The 26,424-nt window shown below is 42.8% G+C and overlaps 1 protein-coding gene across 1 annotated transcript in view; it reads right to left on the bottom strand.

Moving 5' to 3' along the window:
• LOC134339284 (C-type lectin domain family 4 member G-like) overlaps positions 1 to 26,424 on the bottom strand; it is a 49,190-nt gene that overhangs the window by 13,929 nt on the left and 8,837 nt on the right. Inside the window, 5 exon segments of the mRNA XM_063035661.1 lie at positions 1,341 to 1,397; positions 10,695 to 10,766; positions 18,636 to 18,671; positions 18,674 to 18,733; positions 22,569 to 22,640. Of these exon segments, the coding sequence (XP_062891731.1) occupies positions 1,341 to 1,397; positions 10,695 to 10,766; positions 18,636 to 18,671; positions 18,674 to 18,733; positions 22,569 to 22,640 (297 nt within the window).

Raw genomic sequence — 26,424 nt, forward strand, 5'->3', positions numbered from 1 at the left:
GTATAGATGTGTATTATCATTGCTAACCTGTTACATTTATATCCTTATGATTGGACAGATATATGGATGGGAGGTGTATCGAGGGATATGGTCCATGTGCAGGTCAGTGGGACTAGGCAGAAAATGGTTCGGCACAGCCAAGAAGGGCCAAAAAGGCCTGTTTCTGTGTACAGGTGTGTATTATCATTGCTAACCTGTTACATTTATATCCTTACGATTAGAGTACTGTGTTATTTGTTTCTTTAATAAAACTTTATCAGTGCGTAGTAATCCAGACTCCATCGAGTGTTCCATTTCTGCTGGTTTGGCAACCCAGTTACGGGGTACGTAACAGGCCGCATCGTGGAAATAGAGGAGACCATGGACTGACATGTCTGAGCGGGAATTGGAAGGAGATTTAAAATGGGTGGCTACAGGGGGATTCGGCTTTTTCTGGCGGACTGAGCGAAGGTGCTTGGCGAAGCGTTCTCCCAAACTGTGTCCGGCTATACCAATGTACAGGATTCTGCAGCAGAAGCACCTGATCGAGTTGGTGACCGCAACAGGTTCACAGCTGAAGTGTCACGTCACCTGGAAGGGCTGCTTGGAGCCCGGAATGTTAGTGTGGAAAGAGGGGTAGAGGCAAGTATGGCACTTGTTCCGCTTGGAAGGGTAAGTACCAGGAGGAGAATAAGTGAATAGAGATGAGTGAACAAGGGAGCCGCGTAGGGGCTATCCCTGCGGAAAATAGCCAGTGGGCTGGGGTGTGTCAGGGAAGGTTGTGCTTGCTGGTGGGATCCTGTAGGAGATTCAGTAGTTACAGTGAATTATGTAGGACGCTGAGAGTAATGGGGTGGTAGGTGAGGACACAAGGAACCCTCTCCCTGGTGGGTTGGCGAGAGGATGGGGTGAGACAGATGTGTGCGAAATGGAAGAAATACGGGTGAGGGCAACGTTGATGGTGGATGAAGGAAAGCCTGATAATACGCGGCAGAACTTCACAGCGTGTTCACTCGCAGCAGGTTCGGACATGGGATATGACTGAGAGCAAATTGCGGGCAACATTGTCACACAAATAGCTCGAGTAACGTCCTGAGTAGGTCTGAGGCAAAACAGTAACAATTTTAATAGGATGGGTGGATGGGGTTCAGTGATGTGGGACCTGATAGAGTAAACATTGTAGTGACACTGACACACACTCGAATTAACTTTCTTTTCTTTCATTATCCACAGGTGGAGACAATGTCCTTCAGCCTGGAAATCAGTTCGAGCCCGAACTGACGGCGGGACTCCGGAGAACAAATGCAGGATATGAACTATCTGTATGTACAGCCATTCAGCAAATTCTATTTTATACTCACAATTACTCTTCCACTGAGAAAGCTCATTCTTCACACTAGCTATTGACGTTTCTGTATCTGTAATGGAAAAAAAAATGCTCACCAACACATCATCACAGAGTCATAGAGGAAAATGGTCTGCTATCCAAAGATCCTTCATCATTATTAGGCAGTAGGACATTTGTAGCAACTGGCATCTTGCTAGGGAGGCACATTGCACGAGTTCAACATTTTGTGGTTGCATGCAAAACATTGTTCACTGCATTATACGTAATACGATTAAGAATTGAAACGGATGGGCAGCTGATTCTGGAGGCTATTTTTCGGTACGGAAATTGCATCTTTGACGGTTGGAGCGGTTGCTTTAAGCAATAATACGAAAATTAACAAGATATTTTCACGGGGAGTATAAACACTGATGGGCATTTCAGAAAAAAAAATATTAAGCGTCTGCCACACCAGGTCGAGTGAAGTAAGGCGAAAAAAAAAAAGGTTAAGAGCAATATATTTCAAGCAATTTGGAGGATTGGAGGAAGCAGGCTTCGTGTGCGTACTATAGTGCGGTGTTGAATCTACATTCAAAACTGATGAAAAAGCCATAAGCGTTCAACCTATTATAACAGCACTCTGGTAGGTGTTTCAGGTGAAGTGGCGTTATGTTGCAAATTCAGGTTTGGCATGTTGGAAATTTTTCGATCGTCATTGATAGGATGGGCCTGTGCCTCTTTCTGTCGGGATATTCGATGGTTGTGCAACTTAATGTCGCTGGGATAATCTAAACTATCCTTCGTCATCCCGTGTCACATGGGGTGCTGGTAACGGACCCAAATGCAAGACACAGACACTGAAGTACAAGGAACAGGACTTGACCAGAGTAGGGACGTGACAGGATTCAGACCAGGAGCAGGGACCGGAACGCAGACTTGGGCTAGGGAAAGCGGGTCCAGGACTAGAAACCATGGACTAGGAGACAAGGCTTCGACTCCGAGCCCGAGACTTGAGCTTGGCTGCAGGCTGGGGCCTTGGGTCTTGAGCTTGGAGGCTGGGGACTTCAGGCTAGTGTTCTTGGAGCTTGGCTTGGAATCTTCGAGACTCGTGTTCCTGGAGCTTGGCTTGGGATCCTCGAGGCGAGTGATCTTAGATGTTGGCTTGGGATCCTCGTGGCTTGGGTTCTTGGAGCTTCTCCTGGGCAGTACGCGGAACTTCACCCCACGGAGGTAAGGACAGTGAGGGACGGACCCATCCGCAGGGTAACGGCAAACGGCCTGCTTACCCGACAGAGACAAGGGATAGGAAGGGACAGAACCAACCGCTGGGTAAGGGCAATTACAGCCTGGCTTACCCAACGCATGCAAGGACAGGAAAGGAGCTCAATCCAGAGTGGCTCTGAGACTCGAGGCAGTCAGCAACCTTGGCTGGCTACTGAAACGACTGCTCCGATGAGTGGCAACAAGGCTCCATGAAGCGGTGGTCCTCCAACCAAATCTAGAGATCATGAATAGTTTCACTAGTCTTCCATCAGCAGGTTGCTCCAAGGGGGACTGACAAGACAATCCAGCAGCCCACACTCAGCCCCAAGGCTACTTATATTCCAAGCCCAAAGATGGGAATCAGGTACTTATGATTAACTCAACCAAACAAGGGACAGCTGGAAGACCCGGAGTCCCGAGTCCACGGACCGCACCGCGATCCGGAATGCGGACTTCACGGACTGGACCATGACATCCTACTAGTAAAAGTTATAATAAGGCTCTTTCTTAAGGCACCCTATACTTCGAGGTTGATTGAAGAAGCGCTTTTTCCATAAGTTTCATCTGGTTCTTCTACAATTAGAAAACATCCTTGGCTCTAACCCTATAGCTCGGCATGCGCGATGTCCATTTATACAGAATCAGTGAATGATCGTTTCTGCCGTTTGAAAATAAAGGCGTAGAATCTCTGCCGATTCAGATAAAATGTTGAGTCAATGTAAACAACTAAAAGGAGAAATGGAATTCTGAGATGCAGTCATTTATATCTGTTCTCTAACAGCTTCAGATTTTGTTTATGAGCGCGGAGGATTTCTCCTGCTAGAGAAATGGGGTGTGCTTCCCTTTGTTTCCATTCGTAATATTTTCCTGTCTTACACACAATGCCAGTGGTATTTTTAATTATTTTCCAAAACTACACGTCACACCAGCAGTATGTGCGACTATGTTAACAAGTAAGACAGCACAGATATTCTTGATGTGATGATCTAAATGCTCTTCTCCTGTACCATAACTACTGTTTAGTAACGCAACTCGGTGATTCTGCAAGCTCTCATTCTCTGCGCACTGCTAATAATGCTGCTCATCTGCCAGTGACACTGAAATTGAAAGAAGGACTTGTGTTGTGCCTCAAAAAGGCAATATTGAAGTGGTTTGCCACTGCCATTCCTTAAATACTCCAGAACGTTATCAGCTTGGCAAAGTATGTGGAAGGTGGAGATTGTAGTAGAATTGAATATGACTCCAGTTAAAACATTGCTTAGGCTTGGTATCTACTTCTGCTCACGACTTTTCCGACATAGTCTGTAGAACAATAATGTCTGCCGCAGAGATTGACAACTATTTGCAAGGACTGGGAAATAGTACTTCTGGAGATCGGATAGGCTGATGAAACTTAGAAGCAATTTGCTGCAGATGTGTGAAATTACCAGGCGGCTAGCGAGATTCAGAGTGCTCCAACCATTCTGACTCACCTGTTCCGCTCCTCCTGAAAGATCAGAAATATGAAAAAATGATAAGAAGATAACAGGACCATACGCTGTATGGGAAAATGTAATCTTTCAGATTCAATCGCATATTTTACAATGTCTACTTATCTTAATTATCAGAACATCCTCCATCTGTGAGTTTAACTCAGTCTTTTGTCTCCATTTAACTTGTCTTCCGAGTTTAGGTGGCGCTGGTGCAGTACAGGGATAACATGCTGGCAGCAAACGAAACTACTCAGCAAGTTATGAAGCACCCAATCTAAAACATTCAGTGCAATCAACAGCCAGTAACTTCCCTTTACTATTTGAGCTTTTGAACAGCCTGTACGATCTGGTATTTTTGCAGTGTAATTGAAGAACGTGGTGTACACGGGCCGAATCAAGGCGGCAGAGCACAGACGCGTGAACGGGCAACGAACCCATATAAGGCCGTCGCTAGAGCCGACTTGGAGGCGATACGAAGCGGCAGGACCCGAGAGCGAGGAATCAGCCGATGTTTGACCAATTTAAGCGCCGGGCCAGTTAGGAAACTCAGGTACAGGCCCAGTGGAGATGAAGGTCCTGGGAAGGAGACCCTACCGAAGCGTCAAATACCGGAACTTATACCGGGGAAAGACATGCTGTTTGGCCGATATGAGCACCTGGAAAGCTTGATAAGTTTGATGCTTCAGTCGGTGTCGGGGCGGGAGGACAGGTAACGGCCGGGGTGCAGTTCGATGCACCCGGGAGGTACTCGTTTCTGTGGTGAACAGAGTCGATGGCATGTAAGTAATATGCTGTTGGATTGTCTGCAGTGATGACTGACTTCAGGCTGTGCACTCACTTTAGTGCACTTAAATTATGAAGGTTATTTGCTTTGTTTTATTATTGTACAATTATTTATGTACTTATCATGATAAATGTATTTAGGACGTTTTGATCTTTGAAAATATCCACTAGCTCTACATTTTGCAGCATTTTATATTCCATACCCACATTATGTCTACCCGCTTACTGCAATGAGCAGATAGATGAACATATGGGCAAACGTATTAGTGACGCCATGGCAGAATTCAATCCGTTGTTGAAGATACTTGAACCTCAATATCACTCCTCCTGTTTCTCAGCAACCTAGAATGAATCTGTGTGTGCCCCTCTCTTTGTCGCAGTACTGATGAATGGTCTTCATCACCATTTTTTCCAGTTCCACCAAAAATGATTGACATGTCTCTGTATCAATTTCTAACCATTTCTGCATTCATTTATCATTTTCAGCTCTGTCGCTCTTCAGCTTCAACCCAGCGTATTTGTGGAGTGATGTAATGTAGCTACTGTCGAAGGTAAAGAATGAGATAAGTGTCTGGGAGATAAGCAAATGAGCAGGATTGGTCTGGATACTGCAGTTGTGATACATGTAGGACCAGGCGAAGCAACTTCAGCAATCGATGTCGCTTTGCACCAAATTAACACATATATAGTTTCCTATATTAAAATACGACATAATAACAATGATAATTATTGAACTTACCCCTACGGAGCTGCGAAATCTCGTCCTGAATTGTGGCGATGGAGCTCAGAGTCTGCTCGGAGCTTTTTATAGCTGAAACGGCAACATATCAGATCATGGGGTTTTAGTTCACACGTAGATCATCCTTTCTTCAGTCTACAATGACCTAAAAAACTATGATAATCTTCATCAGTGTCATTGAAAATAATATAAAAGTTGAACAATGTGTTGAGGACATCTCAGTTAGATATTGTATTCGTCAGCGGGTGAGATAGTCAGGCCCATTACCATGTCATATTCTGATTTGAAATATTGAAAAAGGACAGGCGGAGGCATTCTTCAAGTTCAAGTTCAAATTTATTGTCTTTCAGCCAAGCAGATGTATACAGCTATATGGAACATCGTTCCTCTAGCCCCTGGGTGCAAAAGCTTTGCAAAATGTTTGCAAGATTTGCTTTTTTACCCTCTGTACATTGGGTGTTCTACATATGACAATTCATTCAATCCTGACTTATTTTCGTGAACGTCCTTTGAACCCTATCGAATTTCAGTACAGCCTTTCGAAGATACGGAGCCTACAACTGCTCACAAAACTCCAATTCAGGTCCCAGCAGTGTTTCACAAAATCTCAAACATTACATTCTTGCTTTTATATTCTAGTCCTCTTAAAGTTAATGCAAACATTGAATTTGCCTTCCTCAGCACAGACTTAAATAGCAAAATAACCTTTAGGGAACCCTGCACAAGGACTCTCAAGTCCCTTTACATCTAGATATTTTTTGTATTTTCTTTCCTTTGAAAACAATCAATTCGTTCATTTCTTATACCAAAGTGCATGCCCGTAAACTCCTCGTCACAATATTCCACCTGCAATTTCATTGCCGACTCTCCTAATCTGTTTATGTCCTCCTGTCGCCTTTCAACTTCCTCACAACTAACTGCCCCTGCACTTATCTTTATTCATCTGCAAACTTTGCATCAAAGCCTTGAATTGCATTGACCAAATCATTAACGTATTACAAATAACGTAAAGAGAGTCGGTCCCAACTCTGTGGAACACCACTAGTCACCAATAGCTGACCAAAATTGGTTAACTTAATTCCCACCCTTTGCGTCCTTACAATCATCCACAGATTTAACCGTACTAGAATCTTCCTTGATATACCATGTCAAAGGCCTTCTGGGAATGCATGTACACAACATCAACCAATTCTCCTTTGTTTATCCTGCTCATTACTTCTTCAATCAATTCCAAAGATTTCTCAGACAAAATATTCCCTTGTGTAAGTCATGCTAAATACAGCCTACTGCATGATCTGCAGTAATGGGGTGGTAGGTGAGGACACGAGGAATCCTCTCCCTGGTGGGTTGGCGAGAGGATGGGGTGAGACAGATGTGTGCGAAATGGAAGAAATACGGGTGAGGGCAGCGTTGATGGTGGATGAAGGAAAGCCTGATAATACGCGGCAGAACTTCACAGCGTGTTCACTAGCAGCAGGTTCGGACATGGGATATGACTGAGAGCGAATTGCGGGCAACATTGTCACACAAATAGTTCGAGTAACGTCCTGAGTAGGCCTGGGGCAAAACAGTAACAATTTTAATAGGATGGGTGGATGGGGTTCAGTGAGGTGGGACCTGATAGAGTAAACATTGTAGTGACACTGACACACACTCGAATTAACTTTCTTTTCTTTCATTATCCACAGGTGGAGACAATGTCCTTCAGCCTGGAAATCAGTTCGAGCCCGAACTGACAGCGGGTCTCGGGAGATCAAATGCAGGATATGAACTATCTGTATGTACAGCCATTCAGCAAATTCTATTTTATACTCACAATTACTCTTCCACTGAGAAAGCTCATTCTTCACACTAGCTATTGACATCATTATTAGGCAGTAGGACATTTGTAGCAACTGGCATCTTGCTAGGGAGGCACATTGCACGAGTTCAACATTTTGTGGTTGCATGCAAAACATTGTTCACTGCATTATACGCAATACGATTAAGAATTGAAACGGATGGGCAGCTGATTCTGGAGGCTATTTTTCGGATACGGAAATTGCATCTTTGACGGTCGGAGCGGTTGCTTTAAGCAATAATACGAAAATTAACAAGATATTTTCACGGGGAGTATAAAACCTGTGATGGACATTTCAGAAAAAAAATATTAAGCGTCTGCCACACCAGGTCGAGTGAAGTAAGGAGAAAAAAAAGGTTAAGAGCAATATATTTCAAGCAATTTGGGGGATTTGAGGAAGCAGGCTTCTTGTGCGTACTATAGTGCGGTGTTGAATCTACATTCAAAACTGATGAAAGCCATAAGCGTTCAACCTATTATAACAGCACTCTGGTAGGTGTTTCAAGTGAAGTGGCGTTATGTTGCAAATTCAGGTTTGGCATGTTGGAAATTTTTCGATCGTCATTGATAGGATGGGCCTGTGCCTCTTTCTGTCTAGGGATATTCGATGGTTGTGCAACTTAATGTCGCTGGGATAATCTAAACTATCCTTCGTCATCCCGTGTCACATGGGGTGCTGGTAACGGACCCAAATGCAAGACACAGACACTGAAGTACAAGGAACAGGACTTGACCAGAGTAGGGACGTGACAGGATTCAGACCAGGAGCAGGGACCGGAACGCAGACTTGGGCTAGGGAAAGCGGGTCCAGGACTAGAAACCATGGACTAGGAGACAAGGCTTCGACTCCGAGCCCGAGACTTGAGCTTGGCTGCAGGCTGGGGCCTTGGGTCTTGAGCTTGGAGGCTGGGGACTTCAGGCTAGTGTTCTTGGAGCTTGGCTTGGAATCTTCGAGACTCGTGTTCCTGGAGCTTGGCTTGGGATCCTCGAGGCGAGTGATCTTAGATGTTGGCTTGGGATCCTCGTGGCTTGGGTTCTTGCAGCTTCTCCTGGGCAGGACGTGGAACCTCACCCCACGGAGGTAAGGACAATGGGGGACGGACCCAACCGCAGGGTAACGGCAAACGTCCTGCTTACCCGACAGAGACAAGGGACAGGATGGAACCCAAAGGTTAACGGCATCGGCCTGGCTTACTCGACGGAGGCAAGGGATAGGAAGGGACAGAACCAACCGCTGGGTAAGGGCAATTACAGCCTGGCTTACCCAGTGGAGGCAAGGACAGGAAAGGAGCTCAATCCAGGGTGGCTCTGAGACTCGAGGCAGTCAGCAACCTTGGCTGGCTACTGAAACGACTGCTCCGATGAGTGGCAACAAGGCTCCATGAAGCGGTGGTCCTCCAACCAAATCTAGAGATCATGAATAGTTTCACTAGTCTTCCTTCAGCAGGTTGCTCCAAGGGGGACTGACAAGACAATCCAGCAGCCCACACTCAACCCCAAGGCTACTTATATTCCAAGCCCAAAGATGGGAATCAGGTACCTATGATTAACTCAACCAAACAAGGGACAGCTGGAAGACCCGGAGTCCTGAGTCCACGGACCGCACCGCGATCCGGAATGCGGACTTCACGGACCGGACCATGACATCCTACTAGTAAGAGTTATAATAAGGCTCGTTCTTAAGGCACTCTATACTTCGAGGTTGATTGAAGAAACGCTTTTTCCATAAGTTTCATCTGGTTCTTCTACAATTAGAAAACATCCTTGGCTCTAACCCTATAGCTCAGCATGCGCGATGTCCATTTATACAGAATCAGTGAATGATCGTTTCTGCCGTTTGAAAATAAAGGCGTAGAATCTCTGCCGATGCAGATAAAATGTTGAGCCAAAGTAAACAACTAAAAGGAGAAACGGAACTCTGAGATGCAGTCATTTATATCTGTTCTCTAACAGCTTCAGATTTTGTTTATGAGCGCAGAGGATTTCTCCTGCTAGAGAAATGGGGTGTGCTTCCCCTTGTTTCCATTCGTAATATTTTCCCATCTTACACACAATGCCAGTGGTATTTTTAATTATTTTCCAAAACTACATGTCACACCAGCAGTATGTGCGACTATGTTAACAAGTAAGACAGCACAGATATTCTTGATGTGATGAACTAAGTGCTCTTCTCCTGTACCATAACTACTGTTTAGTAACGCAACTCGGTGATTCTGCAAGCTCTCATTCTCTGCGCACTGCTAATAATGCTGCTCATCTGCCAGTGACACTGAAATTGAAAGAAGGACTTGTGTTGTGCCTCAAAAAGGTAATGTTGAAGTGGTTTGCCTCTGCCATTCCTTAAATACTCCAGAACGTTATCAGCTTGGCAAAGTATGTGGAAGGTGGAGATTGTAGTAGAAATGAATATGACTCCAGTTAAAACATTGCTTAGGCTTGGTATCTACTTCTGCTCACGACTTTTCCGACATAGTCTGTAGAACAATAATGTCTGCAGCAGAGATTCACAACCATTTGCAAGGACTGGGAAATAGTACTTCTGGAGATCGGATAGGCTGATGAAACTTAGAAGCAATTTGCTGCAGATGTGTGAAATTACCAGGCGGCTAGCGAGATTCAGAGTGCTCCAACCATTCTGACTCACCTGTTCCGCTCCTCCTGAAAGATCAGAAATATGAAAAAATGATAACAAGATAACAGGACCATACGCTGTATGGGAAAATGTAATCTTTCAGATTCAATCGCATATTTTACAATGTCTACTTATCTTAATTATCAGAACATCCTCCATCTGTGAGCTTAACTCAGTCTTTCTGTCTCCATTTAACTTGTCTTCCGAGTTTAGGTGGCGCTGGTGAAGTACAGGGATAACATGCTGGCAGCAAACGAAACTACTCAGCAAGTTATAAAGCACCCAATCTAAAACATTCAGTGCAATCAACAGCCTGTAACCACCATTTTTTCCAGTTCCACTAAAAATGATTGACATGCCTCTGTATCAATTTCTAACCATTTCTGCATTCATTTATCATTTTCAGCTCTATCGCTCTTCAGCTTCAACCCAGTGTATTTGTGGAGTGATGTAATGTAGCTACTGTCGAAGGTAAAGAATGAGATAAGTGTCTGGAAGATAAGCAAATGAGCAGGATTGGTCTGGATACTGCAGTTGTGATACATGTAGGACCAGGTGAAGCAACTTCAGCAATCGATGTCGCTTTGCACCAAATCAACACATATATAGTTTCCTATATTAAAATACGACATAATAACAATGATAATTATTGAACTTACCCCTACGGAGCTGCGAAATCTCGTCCTGAATTGTGGCGATGGAGCTCAGAGTCTGCTCGGAGCTTTTTATAGCTGAAAAGGCAACATATCAGATCATGGGGTTTTAGTTCACACGTAGATCATCCTTTCTTCAGTCTACAATGACCTAAAAAACTATGATAATCTTCATCAGTGTCATTGAAAATAATATAAAAGTTGAACAATGTGTTGAGGACATCTCAGTTAGATATTGTATTTGTCAGCGGGTGAGATAGTCAGGCCCATTACCATGTCATATTCTGATTTGAAATATCGAAAAAGGACAGGCAGAGGCATTCTTCAAGTTGAGGTTCAAATTTATTGCCTTTCAGCCAAGCAGATGTATACAGCTATATGGAACATCGTTCCTCTAGCCCCTGGGTGCAAAAGCTTTGCAAAATGTTTGCAAGATTTGCTTTTTTACCCTCTGTACATTGGGTGTTCTACATATGACAATTCATTCAATCCTGACTTATTTTCGTCAACGTCCATTGAACCCTATCGAATTTCAGTACAGCCTTTCGAAGATACGGAGCCTACAACTGCTCACAAAACTCCAATTCAGGTCCCAGCAGTGTTTCACAAAATCTCAAACATTACATTCTTGCGTTTATATTCTAGTCCTCTTAAAGTTAATGCAAACATTGAATTTGCCTTCCTCAGCACAGACTTAAGTAGCAAAATAACCTTTAGGGAACCCTGCACAAGGACTCTCAAGTCCCTTTACATCTAGATATCTTTTGTATTTTCTTTCCTTTGAAAACAATCAATTCGTTCATTTCTTATACCAAAGTGCATGCCCGTAAACTCCTCGTCACAATATTCCACCTGCAATTTCATTGCCGACTCTCCTAATCTGTTTATGTCCTCCTGTCGCCTTTCAACTTCCTCACAACTAACTGCCCCTGCACTTATCTTTATTCAGCTGCAAACTTTGCATCAAAGCCTTGAATTGCATTGACCAAATCATTAACGTATTACAAATAACGTAAAGAGAGTCGGTCCCAACACTGTGGAACACCACTAGTCACCAATAGCTGACCAAAATTGGTTCACTTAATTCCCACCATTTGCGTCCTTACAATCATCCACAGGTTTAACAGTGCTAGAATCTTTCTTGATATATCATGTCAAAGGCCTTCTGGGAATGCATGTACACAACATCAACCAATTCTCCTTTGTTTATCCTGCTCATTATTTCTTCAATCAATTCCAAAGATTTCTCAGACAAAATATTCCCTTGAGTAAGTCATGCTAAATACAGCCTACTGCATGATCTGTCTCCAAGTACCACGAGAACTCATCATTAATAATCGACTGCAACATCTTCACAAACACTAAGATCACAATAACTGGCCGATAGTTTCCTAACTTCTGCCTCTTTGCCTTGTTGAAGACTGGAGTGCCATTTGCAATAATCCATTCTTCTGGAACGATTCGGTGGTTGGGAAGTTGTTGGAAGGATGAGGTTACAGAGTACCTGGAGGCACATGACAAGATAGGCAGAACGCATCATGGATTCCTTAAAGGAAAATCCTGCCTGAAAAACCTATTACAATTTTTTGAAGAAATTACCAGTAGGCTAGACAAGGGAGATGCAGTGGATGTTGTATATTTGGATTATCAGAAGGCCTTTGACAACGTGCCACACATGCGGCAACTTAACAAGATAAGAGCCCATGGAATTACGGGAAAGTTACATACGTGGATAGAGCGTTGGCTGATTGGCAGGAACCAGAGAGTGGGAATAAAGGGATGCTATTCTGGTTGGCTGCCAGTTACCAGTGGTGTTCCACAGGGATCAGTGCTGGGGCCGCTTCTTTTTACATTGTACATCAACAATTTGGATTATGGAATAGATGGCTTTGTGGCTAAGTTTGCTGACGATACGACGATAGGTGGAGGGGCCGTAGTGCTGAGGAAATGGAGAGTCTGCAGAGAGACTTGGATAGATTGGAAGAATGGGCAGAGAAGTGGCTAATGAAGTACAATGTTGGAAAGTGTATGGTTATACACTTTGGCAGAAAAAATAAACGGGCAGACTATTATTTAAATGGGGAAAGAATTCAAAGTTCTGAGATGCAAAGGGACTTGGGAGTCCTCGTACAGGATATCCTTAAAGTTAACCAGGTTGAGTCAGTAGTGAAGAAGGCGAATGCAATGTTGGCATTCATTTCTAGAGGAATAGAGTATAGGAGCAGGGATGTGATGTTGAGGCTCAATAAGGCGCTGGTGAGACCTCACTTGGAGTACTGTGGGCAGTTTTGGTCTCCTTATTTAAGAAAGGATGTGCTGATGTTGGAGAAGGTACAGAGAAGATTCACTAGATTGATTCCGGGAATGAGAGGGTTAACATATGAGGAACATTTGTCCGCTCTTGGACTGTATTCCTTGGAGTTTAGAAGAATGAGAGGAGACCTCATAGAAACATTTCGAATGTTAAAAGGCAAGGACAGAGTGGATGTGGCAAAGTTGTTTCCCATGATGGGGGAGTCTAGTACGAGAGGGCATGACTTAAGGATTGAAGGGCGCCCATTCAGAACAGAAATGCAAAGGATTTTTTTTAGTCAGAGGGTGGTGAATCTATGGAATTTGTTGTCACGGGCAGCAGTGGAGGCCAAGTTATTGGGTGTATTTAAGGCAGAGATTGATAGGTATCTGAGTAGCCAGGGCATCAAAGGTTATGGTGAGAAGGCGGGGGAGTGGGACTAAATAGGAGAAAATGGATCAGCTCATGGTAAATTGGCGGAGCAGATTCCAGTGGCCAAATGGCCTACTTCTGTTCCTTTGTCTTATGGTCTTATGGACTTATGGATTCCAGAATCTAGTGATTTTTGAAAGATTATTGCTAATGCCTCGTTAGCCGTCTCGTTCAGCACCTGTACTAGGTAACTGATCTACCTTCACACCTTTCCCTTTCCAAAGAACCTTCTCTCTAGCAGTGGTAACTTTTTACCCCTCATGACCCCTAACACCTGAAGCATCCACCATACTGTTAGTGTCTTGCACAGTAAAACAGATGCAAAGTACTTTCAGTTCTTCCATCATTTTCTTGTACCCCAGTATGGGAGATTTTAATTTCCCAAGTATCGATTGGCATCTCCCTGGAGCAAGAGGTTTAGATGGGGTGGAGCTTATTAGGTGTGTTCAGGAAGGTTTCTTGACACAATATGTAGATACGCCTACAAGAGGAGAGGCTGCACTCGATTTGGTAATAGTAAATTAACCTGGTCACGTTTCAGATCTCTCTGTGGGAGAGTATTTTGGAGATAGTGATCATAATTCTATCTCTCTTACAACAGCATTGGATAGAGATAGGAACAGAGTAGTTAGAAAAGCGTTTAATTGTAGTAAGGGGAATTATCAGGCTATGAGGCAGGAAATTGGAAGCTTAAGGGTGGAAACAGATGTGCTCAGGGAAAAGTACGGAGAAATGTGGCAAATGTTTAGGGGATATTTGTGTGGAGTTCTGCATAGGTACGTTCCAATGAAACAGGGAAGTTATGGTAGGGTACAGGAACAGTGGTGTACAAAGATCGTAATAAATCTCGTCAAGAAGAAATGAAAAGCTTATAAAAGGTTCAGAGAGCTAGGTAATATTAGAGATCTGGAAGATTACAAGGCTAATAGGAAGGAACTTAAGGAAGAAATTAGGAGAGCGAGAAGAGGCCATGAGAAGGCCTTGGCAGGCAGGATTAAAGAAAACCCCAAGGCATTCTACAGGTATGTGAAGAGCAAGAGGATAAGATGTAAAATAATAAGTCCTGTCAAGTGTGACCGTGGGAAAGTATGCATGGGACCGGAGGAAATAGCAGAGGTACTTAATGAATAGTTTACTTCAGTATTCACTATTTAAAAGGATCTTAGTGATCGTAGTGGTGACTTGCAGCAGACTGAAAAGCTTGAGCACGTAGATATTATGAAAGAGGATATGCTGGAGCTTTTGGAAAGCACCAAGTTGGATAATTCGCCGGGAGCGGATGATATGTACAACAAGCTACTGTGGGAGGTGAAGGAGGAGATTGCTGAGCCTCTGGCGATGATCTTTGCATCCTCAATGGGGACCGGAGAGGTTTCAGAGGATTGGAGGGTTGCGAATGTTGTTCCTTTATTCAAGAAAGGAAGTAGAGTTAGGCCAGAAAATGAGAGACCAATGAGTCTTAACTCAGTGTTTGGTAAGTTGATGGAGAAAATCCTGAGAAGCAGGATTTATGAACATTTGGAGAGGTATAATATGATTTGGAACAGTCAGCATGGTTTTGTCAAGAACAGGTCGTGCCTGAGTAGCCTGATTGAATTTCCTGAGGATTTGACTAAACAGACTGATGAAGGAAGAGCATTCGATGTAGTGCATATGGATTTCAGCAAGGCATTTGATAAGGTACCCAATGCAAGGCTTATTAAGAAAGTAAAGAGGTATGGGATCGAAAGGGACATTGGTTTGTGGATACTGAACTGTCTTGCCCACAGAAGGCAAAGAGTGGTTGTAGAAGGGTCATATTCTGCATGGAGGTCGGGCACCAGTGGAGTGCCTCAGGGATCTGTTCCAGCATCCTAACTCTTCATGATTTTTATAAATGACCTGGATGAGGAAGTGGAGGGATGGGTTAGCAAGTTTGCTGATGACACAAAGGTGGAGGTGTTGTGGATAGTGTGGAGAGCTATCAGAGCTTACAGCGGGACAATGATAGGATGCATAACTGGGCTGAGAAGTAGCAGATAGAGTTCAACCCAAATAAGTGTGAAGTGGTTCAGTTTGGTAGGTCAAATGGAATGGCAGAATATAGCATTAATGGTAAAACTCTCGGCAGCGTGGAGGATCAGAGGGTTCTTGGAGTCCGAGTCCATAGGACGCTCAAAGCAGCTGCGCAGGTTGACTCTGTGGTTAAGAAGGCTTACGGTGTATTGGCCTTCATCAATCGTGAGAGTGAGTTTAGGAGACGAGAGGTAATGTTGTAGCTATATAGGACCTGGTCAGACCCCACTTGGAGTACTGTGCTCGGTTCTGGTCACGTCACTACAGGAAGGTTGTGGAAGCCATAGAAAGGGTGCACAGGATATTTACAAGGATGTTGCCTGGATTCGGGAGCATGCCTTATGAGAATCGGTTGAGTGAGCTCGGAATTTTCTCTTTGGAGCGACGGAGGATGAGAGGTGGCCTGATAGAGGTGTATAAGATGATGAGAGGCATTGATCATGTGGATAGTCAGAGGCTTTTTCCCAGGGCTGAAATGGTTGCCACAAGAGGACACAGATTTATGGTGCTGGGGAGTAGGTACAGAAGGGACGTCAGGAATAGGTTTTTTATGCAGAGAGTGGTGAGTGTGGGGAATGGGCTGCCAGCAACGGATGCAATAGGGTCTTTTAAGAGACCTCCTGGATAGGTACATGGAGCTTAGAAAAATAGAGGGCTATGGGTAAGCCTAGTAATTTCTAACGTAGTGACATGTCCGGCACAACTTTGTGGGCCGTAGGGCCTGTATTCTGTTGTAGGTTTTCTGTGTTTCTATGTTTCTATTACCTCCAGTATCACCTTCTAGTGATCTGATCTCCACTCTCGCTTCCCATTTACACTTTATGTATCTGAGGAAATTTTGGCATCCTCTTTAATATTACTGGCTAGCCTTCTGATTTAAAAAAAAAAATCCGAATCCTCCAACTTCCCACGAATTTTCGTCCTATTATGGGCCCACTTGTTGGCTTTTATATTGGCTTTGACTTCTCTTTAAGCCTCGGTTCTGTCATCATGCTTTTGGAATACTTCTTCCGCTTTGCAAATGTATATGTCCTGTGCTTTCCAGATTGCTAATAGAAATTCCAACCTTTGCCACTCTGCCGTCATCCGCACCGGTGCTGTTTTACCAGCAATTCTGGCCATCTCAGTTCCCAGGCCTCTGTAATTCCCTTTACTCCACTGATACATCGGACTTTAGCTTCTTCTCAAATTAAAGTGTGAATTCGATCATATCATGATTACTTTCCCCTAAGGGTTCTTTCAAGATAACCCCACTAATCAATTCCGGTATTTACATTACACCCAATCGATCATAACTGATTCTCTAGTGGTGTTAACCACGAGCCACTTTGAAACCCATCGCGGAAGCTCAAAAGAAATCCCCCCTCTTGGAATCAAGCACAAACCTGATTTTCCCAACTTACCTGCAATTTGAAATCCCCTGGACTTTTGTAACATTGTTCTTTTGGCCTGTATCGTCTATTTCCCGGAGTAATTTGTAGACAACATCTTTAGTACTGTTTGGGCGTCTGTATACATTTCCTGTCATTTTACCCGTGCATTTACTTAGTTTAGTTAAAGTCTGTCCCGAGCCTTTGTGGTCCATCGGGACGGTGCTTATGCCGGTTTCTGCTGCGTGAAGCGACTGAGAGTACGAGACTACGAGACTACCCCGGGATAGGACGCCAGTCTATCACGAGGTTAACCCCCGGCATTTTGCCGGTAATCATTTTCAGCTGGGTGGACTGGAGCAGTATGTGGTGCAGTTACTTAGCTCTGCCCACAATGATTCAACATCGCGCAACCATTCGTCACGTCTTTGTAGTGTTTGGATTTCATTATTTTTAAACCAACAGAGCAACGCCTTCTTGCCTGTCCCTCGTGATACAATGTGTATCATTTGAGGAAGGACATTCTTGCAATTGAGGGAGTGCAGCGTAGGTTCACAAGGTTAATTCCCGAAATGGCGGGATGTCATATGTCGAAAGATTGGAGAGACTGGGCTTGTATACTCTGGAAATCAGAAGGCTGAGAGGGGATCTTACTGAAACATATAAGGTTATTAAGGGATTGGACACGCTGCAGGCAGGAAGCATGTTCCCACTGATGGGTGAGTCCAGAACCAGAGGCTACAGTTTAAGAATTGGGGGTAGGCCATTTAGAACGGAGTTGAGGAAAAACTTTTTCACCCAGAGAGTGGTGGATATATGGAATGCTCTGCCCCAGAAGGCTGTGGAGGCCAAGTCTCTGGATGCTTTCATAAAAGAGATGGATAGATCTCTAAATGATAGCGGAATCAAAGGTTATGGGGATAAGGCAGTAACTGGATACTGATAGTGGATGATCAGCCATGATCACAGTGAATGGCGGTGCTGGCTCAAAGGGCCGAATGGCCTACTCCTGCACCTATTGTCTATTGTCTATTCTTGGACACTAAGCTGTCAGTTATAATCTCCTTTCACCCGTGATTCAGTGATGCCTAGAACATCATACCTGCCAATCCCTATCTGTGCTGCAGGTTCATCTACCTCACTTTGCATAATGTGCACATTCAAATATAACACCTTCTGTCCCGCATTCACCCTTTTTGATCTTGTCCTCCTTTATCATTGCAGCTCATCTTGTTTACTGGAACTTTACCCTATCAGCAGCCTCCTCACACTACACATTGTCTCTCTTTGTAAACCAGCTACCTTATGTTCAGCACTATTATCTGTCCTTCCTATGATACCTCTTGCAATGAGATAATGTGCATCTCAGGCTACTAGTCCCACCACGCTCAACATTTTGTTTGCTAACTTTGTTTGAATTCTTACCAACATTTGCCTCCACATGCTCTCCACAAACTGCTCTGGCAATCTGGTTCCCATGCCCCTGCAGGTCTGGTTTAAATCCTGTTATGCGGCATTAACAAAGCTTCCCGCTAGGATATTAGTTCCATTCCAGTTCACGTGCAAACCGTCCCGACTGTATAGGTCCCGTATACCCCGGAAGAGAGCACAATGCTCTAAAACTTGTACGCCCTCACTACTACACCAACTCCTTAGCCACATATAAAGCTGTATAATTTTCCTACTTCCTACTGCGAGGCATGCATAGAAATCCTGACGTCACAACCCCTGAACGTCCTACCCTTTAATTTAGCACCTAATTGCGTGAAACCCCTATGGAGTCGTTACTCGTCTTACCCATAGCATTTGTATCAACATGGACCACGATTTCTGCTGTTCACATTTCCACTTAAGAATCCTGAGGACTCGAATAGAGATAGTCTGGACACTCGCACCTGTCAGACAAAATACCATTCGCGAATCTCGCTCACTCCCACAGAACCTCCTGACTGTTCCCCTAACTAACAAATCACCTGTCAACATAACATGCCTATTCTGTCCCCTTCGGTGCTGACTCGCAGAGCCAGACTCAGTCCCAGATACCCGACCACTGGGACTTTCGTCTGTTAGGTGAACCCCGCAACTCCAACAGTATCAAAACTGATATATGTTGTTGACGGAGATGACCACAAAGGTACTCTGCAGTGGTTCCTTAACCCCTTTCCTCTTCCCGACTGTCACCCAATCTCCTGTGTTCTGCACATAGGGAGTAACTACCACTTTAAATGCTCTGTCTGTCATCTCTTCAGCCTCCCGAGTGATTCGGAGTTCAATCCAATTCCTTAACGCGGATTGTTAGAAGCTGAAGTTGGATGCTGCTCACACAGATGTGGTCGGAACGGATTCAGGACGTGTCTCCGTCTTCCTACATCCCGCAAGAGGAGCGTCCTGTCTGGCATTTCTACTATCCAAGCTAATCACATATAAAGAAGCGAAGAAAATGAAACTTAATCTTGCTCGGACTCAAGCTTGTCTTCGCCTCGAAGAACTAAAGCCTCAATAAAACCATTCTGACTCTGTCCAGTCAGACAACGGCTGGTGCGACAATGCGCTTGCAACTGCTTTCCTTTAATTTGATCTTGATAATCAATCCTAACCGCTGATTGTTCGCTAATCAAAGCTCCTTTTCACTTTGGCAACCCTCTGCTGGCATTTCTGTTCGGTCAGTGAACGAGACAGAAATCCCCTCCTTCCAAATCTTTCGATATCCGCATTAGTTGCTGCTCAAAGCTCCTTTTCACTGTACGGACACACGGCTGACATTTCTGCTAGGGCAATGGACCTGAGTGAAAATCCCTTCTCTCAATACATCCGATGTCCGGTTTGGTCGCTGGTCAAAGCTCTTTTTCTAGATTAACATATGGACAAAAGTATTAATGGCACAACTGCTCTATCTCCTGGGCATGGGGGCAGTACTTTACGCATCAAGATCGCTGCTGTTTCTCTGGAACTTCGAAATAATCTGTTTATTTTCCTCTCTTTCACAATTCTGATGAACGGTCTTCCGCATTTATTCTTCTATTTCGACCGGAAATGTTTAACTATATAACCATATAACAATTACAGCACGGAAACAGGCCATCTCGGCCCTTCTAGTCCATGCCGAACGCTTACTCTCAGCTGGTCCCACCGACCTGCACTCAGTCCATAACCCTGCATTCCTTTCCTGTCCATATACCTATCACATTTTTCTTTAAATGACAATATCGAACCTGCCTCTACCATTTCTACTGGAAGCTCGTTCCACACAGCCACCACTCTCTGAGTGAAGAAGTTCCCCCTCGTGTTACCCTTAAACTTTTGCCCCCGAACTCCCAACTCATGTTCTCTTGTTTGAATCTCCCCTACTCTCAATGGAAAAAGCCTATCCACGTCAACTCTCTCCATCCCCCTCATAATTTTAAATAACTCTATCTAGTCCTCTCTCAACCTTCTACGCTCCAAAGAATAAAGACCTAAATTGTTCAACCTTTCTCTGTAACTCAGGTGCTGAAAATCAGGTATCATTCTGGTAAATCTCTGTACTCTCTCTATTTTGTTGGCATCTTTTCTATAATTCGGTTACCAGAACTGTACACAATACTCCAAATTTGGCCTTAACATTCCTTACAACTTTAACATTACATCCCAACTACTGTACTCAATGCTTTTCCAAATGCTTTCTTCACCACCCTATCCACATGACATTCCACCTTCAGGCAACTATGCACCATGATTCCTAGATCACTCTGTTCTACTGCATTCATCAATGCCCTACCATTTACCATGTATATCCTATTTTGATTAGTCCTGCCAAAATGTAACACCTCACACTTATCGGCATTAAACTCCATCTGCCATCTTTCAGCCCACTCTTCTAACTGGCCCAAATCTCTCTAGAAGCTTTGAAAACCTGCTTCATTATCCTGTATCATCTGCATACTTACTAATCCAATTTACCACCCCATCATCCAGATCATTAATGTATATGACAAACAAGATTGGACACAGTACAGATCTCTGAGGCACACCACTAGTCACCGGCCTCCAACTTGACAAACAGATGCCACTACTCTCTGACATCTCCCATCCAGCCACTGCTGAGTCCATTTTATTACTTCAATATTAACACCTAAGGATTGAAACTTCCAAACTAACCTTCGGTGTGGAACGTTATAAAAGGTCGTACTGAAGTCCATATAGACAAGATCCACTGCTTTACCGTCGTCAACCTTCCTAGTAACCTCTTCAAAAAATTCAATAAGATTTGTCAAACATGACCATCCATGCACAAATCCATGTCGACTGTTCCTAATCAGACCCTGTCTATCCAGATAATTATATATACCATCTCTAAGTATACTTTCCATTAATTTACATACCACTGACGTCAAACTTACAGCCCGATAATTGCTCGGTTTACTCATAGAACCCTTGTTAAACAATGGATCAACAAGTGCAATACGCCAGTCCTCCAGTACTATCCCCATTTCTAATGACATTTGCAATATTTCTGTCAGAGCCCCTGCTATTTCTACACTAACTTCCTTCAAGGTCCTGGGGAATATCCTGTCAGGACCCGGACACTTATCCACTTTTATATTCCTTAAAAGCGCCAGTACTTCCTCTTCTTTAATCATCATAGTTTCCATAACTTCCCGACTTGTTTCCCTACATCTCCCTCATCATTTTTGGCTCCACACATTTCTGTCCACTCTGATTCTCTGAGAGACCAATTTTATTCTTCACTACGCTTTTGCTGTAAAATAACGGTTGAAACTCTTTGGATATATTTTCCCCTTACTTGCCAAAGCAACCTCGTAGCATCCTTTACCTTTCCGAATTTCTTTCTTAAGATTCGCTTTACATTTTTTATATTCCTCGAGCACCTCATTTACTCCATGCTGCCTATATTTATTGTAGCTATCTCTCTTTTTCCGAACCAGGTTCCAATACCCCTTGAAAACCATGGCTCTCTCAAACTTTTAATCTTTCCTTTCAACCTAACAAGAACGTAAAGATTCTGTACTCTCAAAATTTCATAGAAAAATTCCGAATGCTAAAATGTCTGAACGGATTAGATTTGGCAAAGTTATTTCCCATGGTAGGAGAGTTTAGGGGAATAGGTCACAATTCAAGCTTGAAGGACATCCATTTAAAAAAGAGATGCAGAGAAATTACTTAAGTTAGAATTTGTTACCACGAGCGGCTGTGGAGGCCAAGTCATTGTGTGTATTAAAGGCTGAGCTAAATAGGTTCTTGGTTAGCTAGGGTACCCGATGGTTTAAGGAAAAGTCAGGCAAGTGGGGATGACTAGAACAATTGGATCAGCCCATGATTGAATGGCAGAGCAGACTTGATGGGCCGAATGACCTACTCCTGCTCCTATATATTATGCTCTTATGGGCTTGGATAATCCGCAAAAACTCGGCCTGAAGTTTACTCGACAAGGATCAGTGCAATTTCTAACAATTTCTGCTTTGATTTGTGATTTTGAGCTCTATCTCTCTTCAGCTTCTACCCAATGTTTTTGTGTAGTGATGGGATGTAGCTACTGTTGAAGGTAAAGAATGAGATAAGTCTCTGAAAGATAAGCAAATGAGCAGGATTGGTTTGGGGACTGCAGTTGGGATATATGTAGGAGTAGGCGAAGCAACTTCAGCAATCGACGCCACTTAGCACCAAATCAACACATATATAGTTTAGCGTGTTAAAATACGACATAATAACAATGACAATTATTAAACTTACTCTTACTCAGTTGTGAAACCTCGTCCTGAATTTTGGCGATGGAGCTCAGGATCTGCTTGGAGTTCTTTATAGCTGAAATGGCAACATATCAGATAATGGGGTTTTAGTTCACGCGTAGATCATCGTTTCTTCAGCCTACAATGACTTACAGAACTATAATAATCTTTATCAGTGTAATTGTGAATAATCTATAAGTTGAACCATGTGTTGAGCACATCTCAGTCAGATATTGAATCCGACAGCGAGTGAGGCAGGCAGTCAGGCCCGTGACGATGTTATATTCTGAATTGAAAAATTGAAAAAGGACAGGCGGAGGCATTCTTCAAGTTCAAGTTCAAATTTATTGCCTTTCAGCCAAGCAGATGTATACAACTATATGACACTTCGTTCCACTAGCGCCAGGGTGCAAAACATTTGCAAAATATTTGCAGGATTTTTTTTCACATTATACATTGGGTATTCTATATATGACAAGTAAGTCAATCCCGATCTATTTTCGTCAACGTTCTTTCGAACCCTTTCCAATTTCAGTACATGATTTCAAAGATAGGCGGCCTACAACTGCTCACAAAACTCCAATTCAGGTCCCAGCAGTGTTTTATATCATATCATTGTTACATCCTTGCTTACATATTCTAGTCCTCTTGAAATGAATGCTAACATTGCATCTGTCTTCATCACCACATCTTTAACCTGCAAATTAACCTTTAGGGAACCCTACACAAGGACTCTTAAGGTGCTTTACCCCTCGCATGTTTTTTTTTGTATTTATTTTCCAGTTAGAAAACAATCAAGATGTTCATTTCTCCTACCAAAGTACATGACCGTAAACTTTTCGGCACTGCATTTCATCTGCCATTTCATTCCCCATTCTCCTTATCTGTTTATGTCCTTCTATAGCGTTTCAACTTCCTTAAAACTAACTGCTCCTCCACTTACCTTCATTTCATCTGCAAACTTTCCATCAAAGCCATGAATTCCATTGACCAAATCATTAACAGATAACGTAAAGAGAATCGGTCCCAACTCTGTGGAACACCACTAGTCACCGGTAGCTGACCAAAAAAGGCTGCTTTATTCCCACCCTTTGCCTCCTTACAATAATTGATCTTGAAAATCGCTCTCGACGACAGAATTTGCGAATAGTAGGTTTCCCGGAAGATGTTGAGACGGGAGATTTACTAAACATTTCTATAAATTGCTAATGGATGTGTCCGGTCTTGATATATTGGAGGAGCCCCACTATTATATCGCGCACACCGTACTTTTCATTTTAAACGGGAGAAACTGGCCAGACCGAGACCCATCATCGTTCGGTTCCATTAAGACCGTGATAAGGAACGAGTAATTCGAGCTGCTCGATAGGAAGGTATGATTGAGTTTCAAGATTTCAAGTTCAGAATTGTCGAAGACTACACTCAGGACGTATCGAAAAAACGGATGGTTTTTAAACCACAGGTGACAGAATTTTATCGCAGGGCTATAAAGTAGCATTATTGTTTCAAGCCTGTTTGAGAGTTATTATGCCCGACACATCTCGTAGTCTGTATAAAGATCCGACGGAAGTCTAAAGTTTCCTTAACAATCTGTCTCCCTCTGCGGAGGATTGATTAATGTATCGTTCTTCTTCTTCCCTGCCTTTGATTTGTTTTTTTTTCGTTTCCTTTCTTTTTAAAAGGAAAAAGTTAATACCGAGTTTGTAAAAGTAGAACTCTGTACTTTGTGGGTTTTTGCCTTTGCTTGTAGTGTAGGTACGCTCTATATTGTTAAATGATATTATGCTTTTCTGTAAGTGTTCTTGTATATCTTACTCTTAATACTTTTTTTCTTTTTGAACGTTATTTAGTTATAATTTTAATGATTGTTTCCTTTCCTTTCTGAAATGTTACTGGAGTACTGTATTTTAAGATGGTGGATTGTTTTCTTCTTCTTCCTAGAATCCTCTAGAATCTTTCCAGAGGATGAATGCTCAAATTATCTTTGTACAAGAAACTCATGTACGGAAAGAAGATAATCAGCGTTCTTTTAAGATTCTGGAAGAATGAAAAATACCATTCGAATTCACAGGCCAAAGTACAAGGCATTTCTATTCTACAGATCCGTCAATTTCATTTCTGCACCATGAGATGATTTCAGATCCAAATGGTAGATTTTTTATTAATTACTGGTTTGTTATTTAGCAAAAAAAATGTTATGCTTAATATTTACTCTCCAAATGTGGATTGCCCCGTTTTATTAAGGATCTCTTTACATCTCTTCCTAATTTAAATGACTATATGCTGATTATGGGTGGAGATTTCAATTGTTGTTTAAATCCTATGATGGAGAGATCCATGTCCAATCAAGTGCTTCCGAATAAATCGGCTACCCTTATTAACTCTTATATGACTGACTCTGGAATCTCAGAAATTTGGAGATTTTTGCATCCAAATGAGAAACCGTTCTCATTTTTTTCCACATGTATATCATCATTACTCAAGAATTGACTATTTTTATCGATTCTCGATGAACTCCTCTTGTTACTGGTTGCGAATATGATTCCATTGCTGTTTCTGATCATGTACCGTTGAAATTATCTATTATGTCAAGGGATACATTTACTAATTCTGGACAATGGCGATTTAATACCACTTCTTCATGACTCGGATTTTTTCAGGATTATTGAGGAACAGATTATTTTTTTCTTCACATCAATTTCTACAGAGGTTATTTCCAGTGGGACATTATGGGATACCTTCAAAGCACATATTAGTGGACAAATTATTTGATATACTGCTGGATTTAAAAACAACGAACTTGGAATGAAATATTTAAACTGGTTGACAAGATTAAAGAAATTGGTAAGAAATATTGTATAGCCCCTAATCAGGAGCTTTATAAACAGAGAGTTGAACTTCAAGTAGAATATAATCTCTTGCCATCATCTTCGATTGAAAGTCCATTAATTACAACTAAGTGTCAATTCTATATACATGGTGATAAAACTGGGAAACTATTGGCTAATCATTTGAAATCGGCCTCGGCTTAACTACAGGTTCTTAAGATTCGTAAACAAGATGGCACTTTGACGGTTGACTATGACGAGATAAATAAATTCTTCCAAGAATTTTATACCTCTTTATATCAATTAGAATTTCCTGATGACTCCACTATAATGCATACATTTTAAATAAATTAAATATTCCAAAATTATCACTTAATGAACGCTCAAAATTAGACGTACCTATTACAGTAGAGGAAATAAAAAATGCTATTCTTTTGATGAATTAGGTAAAGAAGGGTCAGAGCCGTCTCTATTTCCTGAGGAGACTGAGGTCCTTTAACATCTGCCGGACGATGCTGTGGATGTTCTAGGATTCTGTGGTGGCCAGCGCTATCATATTTGCTGTTGTGTGCTGGGGCAGCAGGCTGAGGGTAGCAGACAACAACAGAATCAACAAACTCATTCGTAAGGCCAGTGATGTTGTGGGGAAGGAACTGGACTCTCTCACGGTGGTGTCTGAAAAGAGGATGCTGTCCAAGTTGCATGCCATCTTGGACAATGTCTCCCATCCACTACATAATGTACTGGTTGGACACAGGAGTACATTCAGCCAGAGACTCATTCCACCGAGATGCAGCACAGAGCGTCATAGGAAGTCATTCCTGCCTGTGGCCATCAAACTTTACAACTCCTCCTTTGGAGGGTCAGACACCCTGAGCCGATAGGCTGGTCCTGGATTTATTTCATAATTTACTGGCATAATTTACATATTACTATTTAACTATTTATGGTTCTATTACTATTTATTATTTATGGTGCAACTGTAACGAAAACCAATTTCCCCCGGGATCAGTAAAGTATGACTATGACTAA

This window comes from Mobula hypostoma, chromosome 29, assembly GCF_963921235.1.
Source record: "Mobula hypostoma chromosome 29, sMobHyp1.1, whole genome shotgun sequence".
Taxonomy (NCBI): domain Eukaryota; kingdom Metazoa; phylum Chordata; class Chondrichthyes; order Myliobatiformes; family Myliobatidae; genus Mobula; species Mobula hypostoma.